Here is a 19,662-nt window from a genome sequence, read left to right on the forward strand (position 1 = left end):
TTTAGCTCGCCAATATGGCCAATAAGCAGACTGAATGCTTGGTAATGACTCATTTTGGTTCACGTGGAAACCAATTCAGGGGAAAAAGACACAAGTTAACAAGCTCATCAACCGATTTGCACCAGAGTAATTAAACTCTAGGTGTGAAAACATCCTAAGGTTAGTTTAAATGTCCATATATAAATTCAGTAAAAAACAGTCCATGTATTTAAAGTGCGAGATGCTTTACAAGGAAAAAAAGAACACATGGAACAATAACATCTTTAATAAGATTGTTATAGCCCTGTAATGCTGAATCAGTGCTGTAGTCCTTCAAGATGTCTCCCATTAGTGTGGGGAAAACATAAAACGGGGGACAGAATATATCTTTGATCATCTGATCGAGGCGTAATAATCAGCTGGAGCCAGTAGCGTGTCTGTAAAGCCTTGGCCATCTCAGAATGTCAAAATCGGTTCATCAGTCTGCGAAGCTCACGCAACCCAAAACTCAGATACAGCTGGCAGTATTTTAAGATGGCCCCACGGTCTCTGTCAGGTTTAATAGGAGCAATTTGATGCCTACAGATGGCATTATCATGTGTGCATGTGAGCAAGCTCGTGTTTCTGCCACATCTATTGCTAAACTCCTTTTAATCTGTAAATGACATTGAAGCAGACATCTGTCCCGATCAGTGTGTCATCCTCTCTGGTCTCTGTATTTTGTTTCAAATACAAGACCTCTGGCTCACTTTTTGTTTTTTAAATACAAATATGTTTCACATTAGCACAACAACATGCAGCTGAAGTTATTAAGAAATACCTCGGCCATAAAGAAAATCAGATGGTTTTGAAAGAGGAGAAGAAGAAAAACGATTTTTTACATTTTTCTTGCTGGAACCAAAAAAAAAGAGGTTGAAAGACTCACTACTTTTCCTGCAGTTTTGATCAGACTTTAATCAAACTTGCATGCAGTGATAATCTAATGGTTCTTCGCTCAAGCTTAAGGTCAAGGTCACATTAGTCATTTCATGTGCAATAACATGTGAAGGATAATGCGTGGTGAGCTGATAGGTCACCAATGCGGTTTAATCCAGAAATGACGAAAGATTCAATGCAAATTGTGAGAAGTATGACTTGTTGAAAAAATCACCCATTGCTTTAATGAGGTCATCCTCACAACAATGTCTCTTCTATGATCATCCCATTGTTACCAGCTGACATAAAATGATCTATTAGCAAGCCCTGTGCAAAGCTGCCTCATTATCATGCACTGTTAGTGCTGCGTTATCACTATTCCCACAGCTGGGTGGATACTGTACAGATGGTCCTGCTGATTACGCCTGCCAAGGAGTTTATGTGATTGTTTGTTCTGTTTGTTTCACTGTCTGTTAGTGGGATTACTCAAAAAGTTGTGGACTGGAGTTCACAGCTTTTTGAGTACCGGAGTTTGAGATTGGCCCATGCTAGAAGTGATCTGGGTCCAGAAATTATTTGAAGGATTCTTTACTGTTGTGAGATGGGGCGTTATACTGAATCCTGAAAAAAGACGTTCTCCCCACAAAATGAGCTACTTAGAGCACATTTCCCATTACAGAGTTTTTGTGCGCGGTTAGGCACATTGGTGTAATAGCATCAAACGGAGCAGAAAAAAATGAGTTGCAGGCTCTTGACGTCCTGCGGCAAAGGAAGAAGAGCATCTCTGTGCATTGATGCTGATGACGGGTGAGTACATGGAAATAGATCCAGCGAAGAGGGGAAAAAGAAGTGAGGGGTTGGAGCTGTTGGCAGGCACTGAATGTCCAATTCCCTCACGTCACCCTCGACTGCGCTCTGAATCTTTGCCCCACTCTCTGCTCACAGGATGCGGAGCCTCTTGTCTGCACTCTCTGCAATGGAAATGAAGCGGCAAGTGGCAAAGCTGCCATGTGGGGCTACGTGACAAGTCGGCCTACCGTTTCATTAGAGAGTTAGATGTCAGCCTGTTCTTCCAAATCGATCACGAAGGATGAGTCGGGGTCTTTGCTGACTCAGCTCTACCTCAGACACGGATCAGAACAGGATCTATCACTCACAATCACTGAGTGAGTAACTCACAAAACTACAGCAGTACAACAGAGCAATTTTGCTGTTGTAGTTTTACTGCATAGCAAAATTTCTTCTGTTAACATGCCTGTTGATAGCAGAAGTTGACACCGGGTACTGCATTACTTTTTGTCAATGCAAAAAGTTGCTCTACAGACAAAAAAACGTTTGTGTAGGCTGTGTAGTTGACTACTTTAACATCGGAGTGTATAGAGATTGACTCACTACTGCAGCAGTGTTCGAGTGGCCTTTTGAGGAACTGCAGTTTTTTAAACATGTTCACTTTAAACACACAAATTTTAAAATAAAATTGCAGCTTGTTTTCCTCAAGTGATTGGGGTAACCAAAAAACAGAAACGGAATAAATCAGCTAAATAAGATTACACATCTTTGGTCCTTTAAAAGAAGTGCAAACCTACATTTTACTTTCATTTAAACTGACTTTAATTTTACATTTGAACTTGTTTATTTCTTCTCCTTTTACTCTTGCTCAGACATTCAAAGTTCACACACGCAGATAAGCTCAGCTTCAATTTCTGCCTCTCTGTCCTCAGTGGGCCGCCTGCCAATATTAGTGCCCATTTAACAGCACAGTGCTGGGAACCCCAAGGCCCCAAGCAGGTGTCAACCTCCCTGCCCAGCCAAAGGAGCTGAGAGGGGAACACAAAGGCCTCAAAGAGACTTGCCAGCATGGTAACCATCTTAAATATCCCCGGCCAGTATGGCCACTCCTCTAAATCTCAAAGCAGGAGAGAGTAGCTGCCAGTATGCGCTTTCTGCTACTGTAACACTGACTCTCAGAGGGTTTTGAAGCTTAAGCTTTGCCCTCGGTGTGACTCGGAATAGTGATGGGCAGCATCGGGAATGCACAGATGGGGCATTGAATGTATTTGGAGGCTTTCATTTATGGAATTTGGTACGAGAGGATATTTTTCAAAGGCACAAAACCAAAAATTCAGCGTGCCTGGGGTCTTCAGCACAGATTAAGCATTGTTATCTCGTCCTTTCACACTGTTGCTATGTCCGTCCTTTTTGGTTGAACATGGACAGTCTCAGCTGTGCTCATCCAGCAGTTTGGATGCATCCCATTAAGATAACACAGAGCTCCTGAGCTTGTGTGATCTTTGAAAACGCTAGTTTGGCTCTGGGCTTTCTCGCGGGTAAGCTGCCCTGGCATTTAGACATTGGCAAGACTGTAGAAGACCGGGATGAGAGGGAGAAGTGATGTCTCTCTCTCTCACTGTTCATTGTTGGCTGCTCTGCAGTGATGATGTGGATGTGATGGGGGTGGTGGAGTGGGAGTAGAGTGGAGGCTACTCTCATCTTCAGTAAACAATAGGTCCTTGTGTATTTGACCCCCTCTTTAGCAGAGTGGAGTCCATGGCTATGCCTGAAGCCGGGATGGAATTCCATCTTTGCCAGATTAGGTTGGTGGAAACCTTCCCAAAAAAAAGGGAGGGAGGGGTGGGGGTCCTATTATTAAGAGGGTCATGGCCTCTGGGGCCATTTGTTCTCATTTAAAACCAAATCAATAATCAGTTATTATCCTGCCTCTTTTTCTGCAGCTGGGGGTGGGCTCCATTGATTGGCTGCATGTGCTGCTGTATGATGCATCACCCCCTCCTCCGGATAACTAATTACTAACCTATATTTGAGTTGAATGTGACATAATGGTGCTAGTAGGTCATTAAAAGGTAGTTGACAGTGATTTATCTGTTCTTTGAGCTTAAACAGTGTTCTATCATTTTAATTAAAAGGTCTAAAATGAGGACAAACGACCCAATAAAACATTTATGCACATTTTGCTCAAAGTGGCGCCTTGTGGGTATTCACCCGAAATTTAATCCTTATCTTACGAGACATCTGATAACCCTTAACTGCCTTCCATGCGTGACTACTCCACCCGTTTTTTTTATTTTGTTTTTGGTTTGTTTGTTGTGGTGTTGTATGGGTACTTCCACTTCATTCATCGTGCCGTTGTGCAAACCAGAAAAACCGGCTTTGTGCGTGATCAATATACTTCCGTAGGAGACGACTGTGCAAAGCACCTGACCCACCTGCTTCCTGTTTACTACAACAATACTGTCTTTCGTTGAACGTAACACAGAGGGAATGCAGGCCTCAGTAAGCAGTCTGCTCCAATTATGTAAAAGAAGGGTTAAATGAGGGTTAAATGAGTGAGACGAAGCAGGGTACCAAGCCGGAGTTGCACGCGCCCATCCAACAGGGCTCTTGGGCACTTGAGCTTTGCAATTGCATTATGTCCGTTAATCACTTTGAGAGGTAATGTTGTTTCCGTGTTAATATTTATAAAATAAAATCAGGTAAACCAGCTTCTGTTCATGTCAGAAAGAGTTTGGTTGACAGTCATAAAATTGACCTCAAATCTTCCTTTTTTTTTCGTTTTGTCCCCTGCAGAGCAGTAAATTTGGCAATCGCTGCGTGTTTTACAAGCAGGATTGAGAACAGATTTAGAGATTTATTTTAATATTTTACTTAAGCTTTAAAGCTTTGCTTTTTTACCCCAGCTTTGCTGCTGACCTAAAACTGCCAACTTTGAAATGTGGGTTTGTTGAACTGTGGGATATTAACCATTTCAGATTTTAAAAGAAGAATCCCAACAAAAAGACTGAGCACACCAGAGTGTTATTCGTTATCTTAACATGACACAGCATTTCAAGGAAGAGAAGCGGCGGCAATGTGTCACTACCAAAGCTCAGAGCTGCACACAAAAATATGATTTGTTTGGCTTTATTTCATGTGACGGCGTCAGCCACCTGAGGCAGGCCTGGAGACGTTTACATTTGCGTAAATGGCACACAGAGCAGCTTAATGGAGGCTTTATCAGGCTCATCCTGAGGTGAAAGCAGCAGGCCTGAGCTGTTAGGAGGAAGACTGATCACAGCGATCTCCAAATTGACAAATGGAAAAGAACATCCGGATCTGATAAGAGCTGGTAGCTGCCAGGAATGCTGTCATCAGTCTGGTCATTGTCATCCTCATCATCATCATCGCCCGAGGCAAGCGGATACACCTGTCTGAGTCTTCAACAATAACGCGGTGCAGCATGGCACGTCAGTCGGCGCATAACAACAAATGAAAATGTCAAACTGTAATTCACACCAAATCACACACTGCATTCTCCCTTAATCTTCCGGATAGGGTGTGTGTGTCTGTGGTTTTGTGCTTATTTTTAAAACAACAACAACAAACTTTTCTGCTACTGTAAGTCATATTAGATCATGTGCAGCCTCTTCATTTTGTCTCCTCCTCGCTGGCTCCTCTGATATCTCATTCAACTCCACATGTGTTTTTCTTCTTTATTTAACCGCACAAAAAAGTCTTTCAGGTGCTGCAGCTATTTGCCAAAAAGTGATCAAATCATTTTGTTAAAGCTGATTTTTGATTTGTTTGTGTGCTTGTGTTGTGTGTGTGAGGATGAGCCCTGCTAGCTTAGCGGGAGGGCACTAGAGTTGACACCTGTTCCCTTTTAGCGTCTGTGCCGCTTGATACGATCTGTCTGTGGCATGTGATGAAATGCTTTGTCAGAGCGCGTTTTAGCGCGTGGCTTTACTCGCTGTCTTTGTGTGTCCCTGCAGAGGAAACTTCACAGTTCCGAAGTTATCAGAGTCTAATATGGGCTTTGGCGTGCTGGGGGTGTTTCTGGGGCTGCTCCTGGAGGTTTCCACACACGGGCCCCACGGTGTGCCTCGCACTTCCTGGAGACATCAAGGTAAGGCGTGAAATAACCTGCCGCTGGCTGGTTATTATGATAGAATCAGAGAATGTAAGAATGTAATGCTTGTTAGTCTGAAACACGAATACGTGATAAAGATCATTCACTTCAGTGCTTGGTGAACTCAAACTGCACTCTCTGTATTACTTTGTAATGTATCACAGCTCTGTTATAACTTAGCAATCTATTGTGAGCTATCGCCTAATTTTACCTTGAGACAACCTCACCACAGACCCTCAAGTTGGATCCCTTTTTGTGTGTGTGTGTGTGTGTGTGTGTGTGTGTGTGTGTGTGTGTGTGTGTGTGTGTGTGTGTGTGTGTGTGTGTGTGTGTGTGTGTGTGTGTGTGTGTGTGTGTGTGTGTCAGGCAGAAGCTGTTTGCATGCTGCCGTTTACAGAAATAGCTTCAAGTAACTCTGTCTCTGCAAGAGAACAAGCGTGGCTCACACTTTAACCATGTTTCTCAACTCGCTGGGTCACAGTCACCGTTTCAGTCAGTCAGTGAGGGTATTTGCTTTCATGGTGGCAGTGTTTATGATCTGGCACCTGCAACCTGAGCTCACTTGCACCTGGCACAACCATCCAAACACAAACTCTTCCCCCCGGGTTTCCAATCAATCACAACGCAAAGTGTAATGAGAGTTTTAATTTATATAATGTTCATGCAGAGCACCCAGAGATGCACAAAGGTGTGACTCTAAGATGTGATTATAAGTGCGAAGCGGCTGTAGGGATGCACTGTAATGCAATCACAAAAATTGCTTATGAGGTGGTCTGAGGCCTGTTTGACCACACTGTAAACCATGTGTCCTGATGACTCTGTAACGGAAAATTTGACTTCCCTTTTTGTTTTGGCCTTTTTTCAAGATACAAGGGACTTGTCTTGCCAGTATCTCCAGCTAGAATGCCCATACATACATCCATGCATCCTTCCTTTCATCCTTTTTAAAACCTTTTGTTAGCCTCACTTGCCGTTGCTGACTGAACTGATGCAACTCGGATGATCAGTTGTAAGCAAACCGGGTCAAAGTTGAAGGGTTCGGTTACAACACAGAAAATAGTGTTCTGCTGGCCTCATTATCTGTCATTGGTTAATGTTCCTGCTTACTTATGCGCACTTGAGTCCTTTTAAAGTGTATTAAAGTGTGTTTCCTTATTCTCCTGTGTGTGTGGATGCATATAATTCCAGATTATTCCTGCAAACCTAGTTTCACTCAGTGGCTAAAGAATGCACAGCTGTGCACAAAAACAGCCAATGACGCAATGAAGAGCAACCGGACTTTCCAATGTTTCCAGTATTTGAAATCTTAGTTTCACCTTAGTTTCACACGGTTTCGAGTATCTCTCAAAACCGGGTCTGAAACGTTTGGTTTATTGAACACTTTCTGGTGCATAAACTGCAAATAGACAGCGCACTGTTTTGCTCCAGGTTCTCATCCAGCAAACCTCTCAGCTATGAGGGGCGTTCTAATACCCTGATGTTCATAAAAACTATTGTTGTGTGGTTTTCGGTGAGAGATCTGGTACTGTCTGCGTACAGTGTCCCATCTCCCACACGTGTGCATTAAAATCATCGTTTGACTTGACCCGGCCGGACCAGTGTTGTTATTTTGGTTTTCCTCTTGTATCCATCCCCAATATATTGAACTCGTGACAGGGGGAAACGACCTCACTCAGTACAGCTACACAAGCCTGGGTGTGCGACCTGGCCAGTCAGCCAATGAAATCTGCCTCCTTAGTGATGCTGCGGCTTTTCTATCTTAAGCATGTGGCAATAACGTTATGCATTGGAGCCTTTTGACAGTTTCTTAGTGGAGCTTCTATGAAAATGATACAAGAGTTTATCTATTTGCATCCTTTCTAAATCACAAACATTTAAAGAACGGGCACAGTTTGAAATTCACAGATAACAAAGCAGGGTAGTTGTAAAATTCTAGGAATCATAAAATAAAGTAAAAAAATGTAGCAAGCTTTATTCGCTTACTGCTTCACAAATGCTTGGTTTCACATTGTATTTTATTCTCTTGGATCTCAGCTGTGCTTAATATGACCAGTTCTGGCTGTGAGCACAGCAGTTCCAGCCACATGCTGTTGTAATTGCGCAGCCAATCAGAAGAAAATTGGCCTAAAGAAGGAGGAGCTTAAAGCGACTTGTTTCAGATAGTTGATGAACTGAAAGGATCCACCAAGACTCTTTGAACTGAATGAAGATTAGTTTGCACTCTGAATCATGCAAAGCTACTGTAGTAGAATCCAAGAATCAAAATAATGAGCTTATTGAAGTGAAGCTTAAAACTGTTTTAAGTGTTTTTGGCCACAGAAACACCATAAACACAACGCTGACAGTTTTAAAGAATGATAATGTCCAGCAACAATGTACCTAAAGTCGTGTGTCTGAGTCCACGATGAGTAAAAGTCCATTTGATCTCCGTTTAGCTCCACCTCCAAAGAAACGTCTCGCTCTTCAGCTACTGAATGCTCGACCGTGTTCACCTACTGGTCACTAATTTAAATAGAGCAGTGTACAGTAGGTTTTAGCACTTTGTCCTCTGTGACTGAATGTGAAAGCTGAAACTGTTGTGGCTTGGTTAATATTTATTTGCCTGCACGTGGGTCCATATCTCAAAGCAGCTACTTCTACTGTACACATGCTCATTTCAACATATCAGCTGTAAATTAAATTCTGACTACAGTTAAATACAGATGTTATTGAGTAAAAAAAATGGTATATGATGATTTTTATTTTTCTGCTAGATTTAGATCTGATGGAGTTTTCAGAGCCGGGCATCTTCAACTACTCCACATTACTGCTGAGTGAAGAAAGGGATGCACTGTATGTGGGAGCCAGGGAGGCCATCTTTGAGCTCAGCAAGAAGAATGTGACAGTCAGAAACAAGAAGGTAGTTAAATCTTAAAAGATTCATAGTAATGCGTGTGTGGGTGGGGGTGGGGGGTTAAATAATCTGGATTATAATTTTTACTTTTTTCCTGTTTGTTTAAGGTTCAGTGGCCAGTTACAGAAATCTCCATGAATATGTGCACACTGAAAGGAAAATCAAAAGAGGTTAGTTTAACAGCTCTTACACGCTGGGATGTATGCATGGATGCTGCTCTGTCTGTCTGTCTCTTTAAGGGACTTTTTCCTTCAGGATGACCTGATTAGAATTTGGCAACCGAAGATCAGTGTGACCTCACAAAACACTGGTTTGGTGACGATTCAAGAATTCATACTCGGATGACAAAGAAAAAGACAAATTTCTGAAAAGACAAAATTAAATGACTGAAGTTATGTAATTTAATTTTGAAAATGTCTAACATTAAGTCTAGACGGGCAAACTGTAACCACAAGGTCATAATTCTCCTTTGTTTTGTTCCCTCTTCTTTCAGAGGGAGTGTCTAAACTACATTCGAGTGCTCCAAGCAGTAGATGACACGCGGCTGTATGTCTGCGGCACACACGCCTTTCAGCCTCAGTGTGATTACTTGGTAGGTTAATTTTCAACCGCTCTTTACCCGGACGCCGTACTTCACTGTTTAAACTCACTTATCAACACCGCCACCTCATAAGTAATCTACTCTTTCAGTACTTTGGCAATTTCTCACTTCACGGTAAACCTGAGGACGGCAGAGGGAAGTGCTCCTTTGACCCCTCACAAAGCTTTACTACTGTCATGGCAGGTGAGTTGAGGCCAGCTCTTCTGTCATCTCATTTCATAAAGCGCTTATTTATAACTACCCCCTTTTTTTTTTTGTTTGTTTGGGGGTTTTTTTAAGGAGAAGGAAAATAATTTTCTGATGTTTTATTATCTGTTTTCCTATCAGATGGAGTGCTGTACTCAGGGACAGCTTATAATTTCTTAGGCAGTGAACCGATTATATCCAGATACTCCCCAACCCAGTCTCTGCTGAGGACAGAGTACTCCACATCATGGCTTAATGGTGAGTTGAATGAGCTAAACGATTGTCTGGCTGTTGGGAGAATAGCTTTTAAAAATGTGTTTTTGAAGGTTGAGAAAACATCTCATCTTGTAGAAATGTCCCCCGAGTGCCACTGACTCATGTTAATGGATCTGGATTGATCTGATCCCTTCTTTGCTGCAGTTTATTGACCTCTTGTTGCAGCATCACTTTCACATATGTATTTTGTTGGTTGGCAAAATGCATCGACTACAACACCAAGAAAAAAAATCTCCTTCCTCTTGTTAATTAGAGACAGTGTAGAAAACACTCAGCCAGCAGCAGCAGCAGTGCTCTTAACTACACGGCTACCAATTTGTGACTGTGTGACAGATCAAAGCTGAGTAGGCCTCAAACCAGTGAAGTATCAACCTGTCATGCGTGCGCGCGCACACACACACACACACACACACACACGCTCAAGGATGATGTTGAAGAGTGAGACAGCTGGCCTTGGCTCTTTCATGATATTGTTGCTGATATGAAAACAGCATTAGACGTTACCAGAGGGAGATCCCCAAATGATCTCCATCCTGTGTGTCAGATTTAAATGTATCACATACTTATTTAATCAGAGTTTAGGACTCTTAATACCACCTTTAGGAATACAGTGAGACTTTTTACAGTACCAGATCACCCTACTTATGAAAAATCCCCAGTTTGATTCTGGGAGGAGACACGAACCCAGTCTCAGGGGGTCACAAGTTAGTGTTCTTTAAGTCCTGGTCCCAAGCCCGGATAAGTGGGAGGGTTGCATCAGGAAGGTTATGTGGCATAAACCCTGCACAGAATCGCACATCCATCCACTGTGGCAACCCCCTGGGACAGTGGGAAGGAAAAACTCCCTTTTAACAGGAAGCCTTGAAGTAATTAATGCCTGAACTAGTTTTTCAGCGTCACTCTGAGACAGGATATTTCTAATTTTAGAGATACTTTTAGAGATACTTTTAGAGAGATAATTTTAGAGATACTGCGCAAATGGAAGCAGTCCTACATATTTGTTTATGGATGTGCATTGAAGGACATATACTGGTTAAAAAACGACTCCAAGGTGCTACTGGAGGCAGAGGAAATGCCATCCAGGACTCGAGAACAAAGTGATATAGGATTTTGAAATTGATAGCATTGATGCATCTAGTATCTAAATCTTGGATGAATTAAAATCTCAGTGACCTCGACCTCAAGGTCAGAGGTCAGGTTTGCTCAAAATGACCTAGTATTTTCAAAATTTGCACCATAGATGCATTTACTAGGAGTTTGAGGGGTAGCACTGGTGGCCTGCAGGATTTTTTTTTTCTTACCAATACCTTTCTCTGCTTTCCTCCCAGAACCCAGTTTTGTTTTCGCCGACGTGATCAGAGAAGGGGAAAATGGAGCAGATGGCGAGGACGACAAAATCTACTTTTTCTTCACCGAGGTGTCGGTGGAATACGAATTCTTTGGCAAGCTGTTCATCCCCAGGGTGGCGCGCGTCTGTAAGGTCAGTACACGTTGTGCGCCATCTGCACATACCAGCGCTATCAATCCCTCCATCTTTAGCCACTATTTCCTGTTTCGTGCATGTTTGTGTATGTATGTTTGTGCAAGTCTTTTTTCTCCTTTTTTTCTCCCTCCTTCCAGTTCCCTTTGCCTCATTTTTTTTAAATTTAACCTTAGCTTATAATTGCAGCATGCACATGCAGAGACCCATGGCACGTGGACAATATAAAACACTGTTCCAATGCAAGCACTTAACTTGCAACGTACATCATAACAGCGTATTATAACATTTCAAAGTTGGTAGTATAACAAACAGGATAGTTCTTTTTGTACTATTCATTTCAAGTTTTATTGCTTAAAAAATGTAAATGCAAATGTAACTACATCTTTTTTGTTTTAGTCTTGTTTCCTGTTACCAAATGAAAAAGCAATAATGGATGTACAGTTTTTAGACATATATGTATTTACATGTAATCCTCCACCGATAAGTCAGGGGTCCCTCTATGTTGCCTGAGAGGCAAAATGTAGGACAAGAAAGTGTATAATCCGCTTGGCGCAATGCTCACAGCTCCTTGTTTAGCTGGATAAGGTTAGCGTTTCTAGCATGTTAGGAAAAGTGGAAATTCTTTCTTTGCTCCAGCTGCCCTCTCATCCCTCACTGCTAAATATCTCCAATATTGCCACGACAGGGCGACCTTGGAGGGCAACGCACTCTGCAGAAAAAGTGGACGTCCTTTCTGAAAGCCAAGCTGGTGTGCTCCATGCCTGAGCTCAACTTTGTTTTCAACGTGGTTCATGACGTTTTCATCCTGAAGGGGACAGACCGCAAAGACACGGTCATCTACGGAGTCTTCACCTCTCAGTGGTCAGTGATTTCAAGGTTTGGGATTGGTTTGGGTCGGGTGCGTTAAACATAGCAAGCAAAGAGCAGCATTCACATCCAGCCCGATGCAGAACTCGAAATTCACTCCCTTGCCTCATTTTCACTCTTCTCCTTGTCTCTTCCTGACATATGCACCTAGGGGTAACGTGGGTTTGTCAGCCGTGTGTGCCTACGAGATCAAGGATGTGGAAGATGTCTTCTCCAAGGGCAAGTACATGCAGAAGGCCACGGTGGAGCAGTCCCACACAAAGTGGGTACGGTACAACGGCATCACTCCTACTCCACGTCCTGGAGCTGTAAGTAGATGGCATGAGTAATCAAGATGTGATCTACTTAATATAGTAATCATATTAATTACATTTAAAAAAAAACACAAAAAAACCAGCGCGTCATCGCTATTTGTCTTCCACACCAGTGTATTAACAACCAGATGCGACTGCAGAACATCAACAACTCGCTCCACTTGCCCGACAAAACCCTTCAGTTTGTTAAGGACCACCCCCTGCTGGAGGATCCCATCCTGCCCATCCACAACAGGCCCCGCCTCATCACCAAAGACGTCAATTACACCCAGATTGTCGTGGAGAGGGTCCAAGCACTTGACAAAATTACTTATGACGTCATCTTCACTGGAACAGGTGATCAGTTAAGATGAAATGAAAATGAAGCCGTTACAAGCACTTCCTTGTGAAGTTTATCAGGGAAATATGCAAATCTGAGTCAGTCAACTTTGAATGTCTGTGCAGTGAGAAAGCCATGTCTCGCCACAAACTTGCAGATAAATGCATTAAAGAGTCCCGTTTTCCTGCGATTCCCTTTGCAGCATAACTGACATTTTTACTATTCTCGTGTCTAGATAAGGGTGTCCTGCACAAGTCGGTGCTGGTTGAAGATGAGGTTCATATTGTGGAGGAGATCCAGCTCCTGAAGAACGCTGAACCCATCAAAAACCTGCTGCTGTCCTCAGAGGTCAGTTTATTTTATTGTTAATGAGTTTAAGGAGATGAGTAAAGAACAAGACCAAGAAAATGTGGAATGTGGATCATGTTGGCTCATTTTTATAAGTCACTTGGATATATATGTGATTAACCTTGTGGTTAATGTGCATTTCCACAGACACAGTCCCTGTATGCTGGGTCAGACGTGGGTGTAGTCCAGTCTCCTACAGCTTTCTGTGGCAGGTATTCATCGTGTGTCGACTGCATCCTGGCACGAGACCCCTACTGCGCCTGGCACCCGACGAATGCCACATGTGTCAACATCTTTGACACTGCCAGCCAAACGCTCAGGTAATCTGTCACTCTTACTGCCACTAAAACAAAGCTAAAAACACACGTGCACTGATTCGTCCTCCAGCTTGACCTGCTTTACAGTCTCTGTGCATGGAAGTTGTGTTATTGCACTGTGCATGTGTATTTTTTGACTCATAAAAACAACGCATGTCTTGCAGGGGGCTGATCCAGAGCCTGAAAGGTGATGCAAACATGTGTCCAGCAGGTAGGCCTCAACACGCTCACACACCCATATACAGGCTTCAGTTTTATAAAGTGGACAATGCTGTGTGATTTTAAACTGTGACTCAGATGAAGTCATGCATAGATGAAGAGATTGTGACTGTAAGTCAGCCATAACTTTTGCATGCCATGTCAAACATTCATTCTGTTGTTTGTCATTACTTATCGGTTTTCATCATTTGCAAATTCCCTTTGGCTGCTGTTTTTTTTTTTTTTTTTTTTTTTACAGCTTATCCATTACTCTTAGTTAACAGTTAACTTTTCTGCTGAAACCTGTTCAGGTTCACCCAGTTTATTTACACTTCTTACCTACTGCAGTGTGTGGGGTACTTGTACCTCATGTTGGGAATTGTCCTCATTAGACCAGACAGTATGTAAAACTCATTATTGTCTCTTTTGTTTGCTTATTTTTAGTGTCAGTTCTGTCTCAGAAGGACTACAAGCATGTGGCGGTGAAACTGGGGAGCTCTGCCGAGTTGCCGTGCCTGGTACATTCCAACCTGGCCCAGGTGATGTGGAAATCTAACGACTCGGTTCTCACCGAGGCCTCTCGCTTCCACCTCATAGCCGAAAACGGGCTCCTCATTTACAGTGTGGCTCCAGAGGACCAAGGGTACTATGAGTGTTGGTCCGTGGAGTGGTCTCCCGCTGCTGGCAAGAACTTCAGCCGCCTGCTGGCTGGATACACCCTGACTCTGGACCTTCCGCCCAGACCGCCGCACCAGGCGGGGCATGTCGTCACCACCGCCCTCGGTGGCCACGAGGCAGCTACCACAGGTGCAGCTGAAGGTAAAGTAGAGACGGAGAGAGCCGCACTAACTTCAGCCCTTGCCCCTCCCAGCTTCACAGCAGCGACAGTCCTGCCCCCCTCCCCTCCCCAAACCGACGCGTCACTAACCCCGCCCCCCAGCATCACAGTCAAGCTCCAGCCAAAGGTAAATCTTCTTCCCACTAATTCCAAAGGCCCCCATCCTGACAGTCGGGACCCCTCGGCGGAGTATTTGCAGCACAACAACACCGCTGCCCTCCTCTTCCTCTTCCTCCTGTTTTTCCTCCTCTTCATGGCTGCACTGGTGTACAACTGCTACATGCAGTACCTTCCAGCTCCCTGCTTGAGGCTGCGGGCCACTCTGCTCGGCAGCCACAAGAGCGCCCATCAGCCCGAGTACAGGGCCTGTGAGGCAGGTTTAATAGAAACCTCTGCGATCGAGAAAATTAACATGGCCGAGCAGCCGACCCAGAACGGCAGCCAAACCACTCAAAACCTCCGGGCACTCCGCGACACGGGGTACGAAACCGAGCCGGAGTGCGGGAATGGTCGCGTCCCCTCGCTCAGTTTTGGAGACGAAAGCCCCTCCAAGGAGAAACCTTTTGATGTGGACTGTGGATCTCAGGACATTCAGTATGCAGATGCAGATGCAGAAGCTTAACGCTAGCCACAAGAGACTTGATCCCTCCTATCGGCACAGAGACCGCAGGGGGCCGCGCTTTTTCTGCGTTTGCAGTTTCTGTCCAGGGCACAACATTTTTGTAAGGCATGAGAATCCCGAGGCCCAGATCGGGCATTCCCGCTCGGTTGTAGAGTTTTAACTCCCGCTGTTTGATTTTAGGGCTAATGGTGATGGTGAAACAAAAAAAGAAACAAAAAAACAACTGTATTCAAGGAAGCTGCAGCTCCTTCAGCTTAGCCCAGCAAGAAAAGCTATTACTTTTTTTGGAAATTTTTCAATTTTTTTTTTAACATTCCAAATTGGAAACATTGTTTACCAAATTGGTAAGTTACTGTGATGCTTTCCAAAGTGCAGTCACGTTTCTGTACAGCCTGAGGGAGAGGGGTGGGGGGAGGGGTTGAAGCATTTGCATCTTTTTTACCTTTTTTTTTTTTTTTTTTTTTTTTTTAAAGCAGTGAATACTTCATTAGACAGTGAATGCTTCAGTATTACATTGATTTCTCAGGGAAGAGTTGCTCAGTATATTGTAGCCTAGGTTAGCACAGCGTCACCACCCGGAGCATGTGGGCCTTAACCTCTCCCAGTGAACTGGCAGTAAGAAAATGAATCAAACTGTTTGTACCACTGTGTTTCCTGCGTGCAGACGCTCGTGTTTTATTACTATTATTATTTTTTTCCTTCCTGTGAAATCGACATTCCCCACACAGATACAACTCTGGTCGTCCTGTGTATTAACCCTTGTCAGAGATCTTTCCATATGTGGTCTGTTAATAATGTAAAAATGTACAGTGTGACATGATTAACAAAAAAAGGGGGGGAACATCAACAAAGTTATTTTTTTAATTGTAATTTTATAAAGCCTTCAGTTTTAGACCATTTTCAGATAATTATTATTTATAATGAGTCACATCTGTGGTAACATTTTGTCTAAGTAGTCGTGATCTTCACCCTTGTTGTTTTTACTTTGTTTTAATTTATTGTAGCTGATTTGATCTTTTTAGGCCATTCATTCATCACCCCTTTATGTCTCTTTGCATGCCAGCCCCTGTTTGAATTTCCTGTTTTTTCCTCAGTACTTTTTCTTCCGTCACTCCCTCTCACAGCCTCCTCTCCTGTCGCCACTTCATCTTCCCTGTCCTCTTCTGGAGGTAGCACTCGCTCTGCTCTCCCTTCCTCCTTTCCCCATTCCTCTTCTCCCTCCTCCACGAAGCCCCATAACGCGGAGGCTCGGGGGGCCGAGGTGAGACTATTGCCTCCCCTGCTGAAGGACCAGGCCTGGGGGGTTCACGCGCAGGAGGCCTTCCTTCTCTTCTGCCTCGCCCTGGGTGAGTGGTGCATGTGACGTCACACCCCAGAATCTAAATCCTTCAGAATCCTTCCTTTCGCTTTTTAACCCATCACTCTCGCTCATTCGCTCTCCTCTCCTGCATCTCGCATGTTGGCAAACATCAGCTAACTGGGAGTGAGTGCGAGCATGTGTGAGTTCCTGTTTGTGTAACAAGTGATCCTCCCTGCTTTTTTTCTGTTTTGCTTTAAAGTGTTTGTGGGAACGATTGATCTCCATTTTTAAGAGTATTGCATTAAAAAAACAAAGCAAACTTGAATGTTTAAAAAGATTACGCTGGGATTCATTAAGCTGGAAAGCTCGGGTCCAGTGACCACACTCTGACGGACAGACGGATCCTCCTTATCCAGGATATTAAGAATCTTTCCTCAGAACAAAGTTTAGTGGGTTCACTTTTCTTTATCCGGATCATTTTTGTGCCTGTAAACAAATGTAAATATATTTGTATATATGGGGAAAAAATACCATTTGACGATGTACATAAAACTAGGTGACGTAATGGGGCTGTGGTTCTTGGTAGGGAGGCAAAATAAAAATGTAAAACGTTTACAACCCTTGTTTGTTTTTCTTTATTTTTTTTAAACTATCATCATCTGTTGTATTTTTAAAAGATGGGGCCTCCATAGAGAGGACAGATACAAAACTAATTAGAAAGTGTTTGCATATCAGACCTGAGATCAGGCAGTATGCATGCTCACTGATTGATGACCACAGGTGGACCAACCAAAGGCAAGTATTTCCCTTTTCATGCATGTCTCAGTGGTGCCTTCAACATCAGAGGTCAACATCAATTCTGTCCCGCAGGTCCCAGTGATGTCCACATTCACTGGCTAGTAAACGGGCACAGTCTGGACACCCCCATAAAGGAGTACCGCCGGCCGCTTGGTCAGAGGGAGGTGTTAGTGAGCAGCTGGCTCCAAGAGGGGCCGCTGATCAAGGACGCACGGTATAACTGTGTTGCTGAGGCCAGCACAGGAAATGACGTGTCTGAAGTTGACCTCCGGCTCTCTATTGGAGGTATCAGGTGGAAAATATTGACTATAGTCCTGCATGCACAATGGAAATGGGAGTTTTCTGGACTGGCTGTTTCCATTGGCAGAGATGGATAATTGCACTGGTTTATTTCCATAAAGCGTGTTGTTGTTCGACAGATGAAGAGAACATTCCAACCCGAGATTTGAACCAGTGGAGAGGTGCGCTCGCAGAGCACGAGCAACTGCTAAAGAGATGGGAAAAGGCCTGGGTAGGTCTGAGTGTGCTGTTTTCTCCAGTCAGTCGCCTGGATTGTGTTTGCATCACGTGCGTCGGTTTTAACCTGCTCTGCATGTTCGGCTTTAGGCTGCCAGGCTGTTTTCGTCAAGAGTACTGGAGAAGTGCAAAGTCCAGGTTTTTATAGCAGCAATAACACGAAACGAGGGATGCGAAGTAAAAGCTAGTTCAAACGAAATGAGGGTCTGTTTTAAGGGCTTTGTAAACGGTGATGTGAAAGCTTTGAAGTGCACTTGTTCAAATATACCAATCATTAACCTTGACTACAGCTTTAAATGCCTTTAACATCATGTATCTAACGGTGTTGTACGAATCGCATGTTCTTTTAACCATATTTTGTAAATTGCATGAGTAGCTAAAAGCGTATGTTCCTTTTAGAGAAGCTGCTAATGAGATTCCTCCTTAAATACAGGCATGTGTGAGTCTTGTGACATTTAACTAAATTTCCTAAATTTTTTTGATGTTACTGAAGTTACTGTGCATTTTTGACTAATATCTAACTAACATCAGTCTGTCTTCCTAGATAGAAAACAATACCTGCAGGTTGTGAATGGGTTTACTTAACTATCGCCAGATAGTCTGAATAAATTAGTATTTTATGTTCTTATAGCTGATTAAAAACAGTGCAGTGGTTCTAACCGAATTTTCAAGTCAACGACTCAGTACTTTTCTTGTGGCTTTAAAATGGGGGGAAATAATTATTTGATCTCCTGCTGAATTTGTAAGTTTGCTCACTTACAAATAAATGAGTCTCATATTTTTATGGCAGTTTCATTTTAATGGAGGCAAGTAATAAGTCATGATTTTCTCGGGGATCAAATACTTCTTTTACATTATATATGTGTCTTTTGGGGGTTTATGGTTAATAGTCTGCCTCCATTAAAATGATACTACTATAAAAATTTGACTGTTACCTTCTTTGGACGTGAGCAGGGGATCAAATAATTATTTCCCCCTCTGCATGTGCAGTTGTTGAAATGCATCAGTACTACTCCCAGCATTTCTCTTGTGTAATTAAATCGCACTGCTTGTGTAGTACAGCTGTGTTTTTTCCTGCTTTAGGAAAGCTGTGATGACCACAGAGCTCTGTGAAGACTTGACTTGGCTGAATCTGGTTGCGAACATGGTCCTCCATCCAGGTGGACCACACCTTTGACACTGAAACTGTCAAAAAAAACCAAGGATGCCACTTCTTAGATAGGAGTTTGGGGGACCATGAAGCAACACATTTACAATCTGCCTCCTGCAGGGGTGAGGGCAGTTGGGGGGTTGGGGTCACCTATATGCAGTGATAATGTGGGAGACTCCAACCAAACTCTGCAAGGAGATGAAGCTCATCAATCTGAGAACACGTGGGCTGCCTTTGTACCAAAAATACATTTCTGTCAAACGTCCTGAGAGCAGTGCTTGTAAGGAATGTTTCGCATTTTTGAACATGTCAAATGTTTGTGAGATTCATTTTAAGAGGTTTGCACCTTCGCTGGCTTCAGAAGCTTCTGTCAGGTCCTTCATAGCTACTTGGAATTTGTATAATCTCGAGTGAAAATGTCGTTAATCATAGAGCCCAAAACCCAATTCATAGGATTTGATGGCAGAAATAGGGCCTGTAGCTCTTTTAACATGCCATCAAAATGCAAAATTTATCTTAAAAGAAATGCAGTTCAGCCCAAGTATGGCAACATTTATTTCACACTCACTGCTTTTCATCTGCTGTTATTTTCTTCACATTAAAACTGTGACTACCTATTTGACGCTGTAGCAGAAATAAACTGTTTAAATGCTGTTGCTTATGTCGTGATGCCTTCAAGTTTAACACATTCTAGTGTTTCAATTACATGTGAGCAGATGATGGTAGTAAATATAATCAAGAATTTTCTTTGAAAATCATGAAGTTATTTCCTTGACTGAAATCTAATAAAAAAAAGTTGCAAACTGATTTTTCTGATACACGTGCCTCACATTTGTAGA

The 19,662-nt window shown here is 43.1% G+C and overlaps 1 protein-coding gene across 2 annotated transcripts in view; it reads left to right on the forward strand.

Moving 5' to 3' along the window:
- Positions 1–16,972, forward strand: part of sema4d (sema domain, immunoglobulin domain (Ig), transmembrane domain (TM) and short cytoplasmic domain, (semaphorin) 4D) — a 37,747-nt gene extending 20,775 nt beyond the window's left edge. For both annotated transcript variants that reach the window (XM_039614673.1, XM_039614672.1), the window contains 14 exons: positions 5,661–5,794; positions 8,551–8,696; positions 8,798–8,860; positions 9,184–9,282; positions 9,381–9,474; positions 9,619–9,735; positions 11,082–11,233; positions 11,922–12,097; positions 12,255–12,411; positions 12,531–12,753; positions 12,972–13,084; positions 13,232–13,404; positions 13,566–13,612; positions 14,044–16,972. In XM_039614673.1, the coding sequence (XP_039470607.1) occupies positions 5,698–5,794; positions 8,551–8,696; positions 8,798–8,860; positions 9,184–9,282; positions 9,381–9,474; positions 9,619–9,735; positions 11,082–11,233; positions 11,922–12,097; positions 12,255–12,411; positions 12,531–12,753; positions 12,972–13,084; positions 13,232–13,404; positions 13,566–13,612; positions 14,044–15,059 (2,673 nt within the window). In that variant the 5' untranslated portion in view covers positions 5,661–5,697 and the 3' untranslated portion in view covers positions 15,060–16,972. The remainder of the gene's footprint in view (positions 1–5,660; positions 5,795–8,550; positions 8,697–8,797; positions 8,861–9,183; positions 9,283–9,380; positions 9,475–9,618; positions 9,736–11,081; positions 11,234–11,921; positions 12,098–12,254; positions 12,412–12,530; positions 12,754–12,971; positions 13,085–13,231; positions 13,405–13,565; positions 13,613–14,043) is intronic.
- Positions 16,973–19,662: the final 2,690 nt, after the last annotated feature.

This window comes from Oreochromis aureus, linkage group 7 (genome assembly GCF_013358895.1).
Source record: "Oreochromis aureus strain Israel breed Guangdong linkage group 7, ZZ_aureus, whole genome shotgun sequence".
In the NCBI taxonomy this organism is placed as follows: domain Eukaryota; kingdom Metazoa; phylum Chordata; class Actinopteri; order Cichliformes; family Cichlidae; genus Oreochromis; species Oreochromis aureus.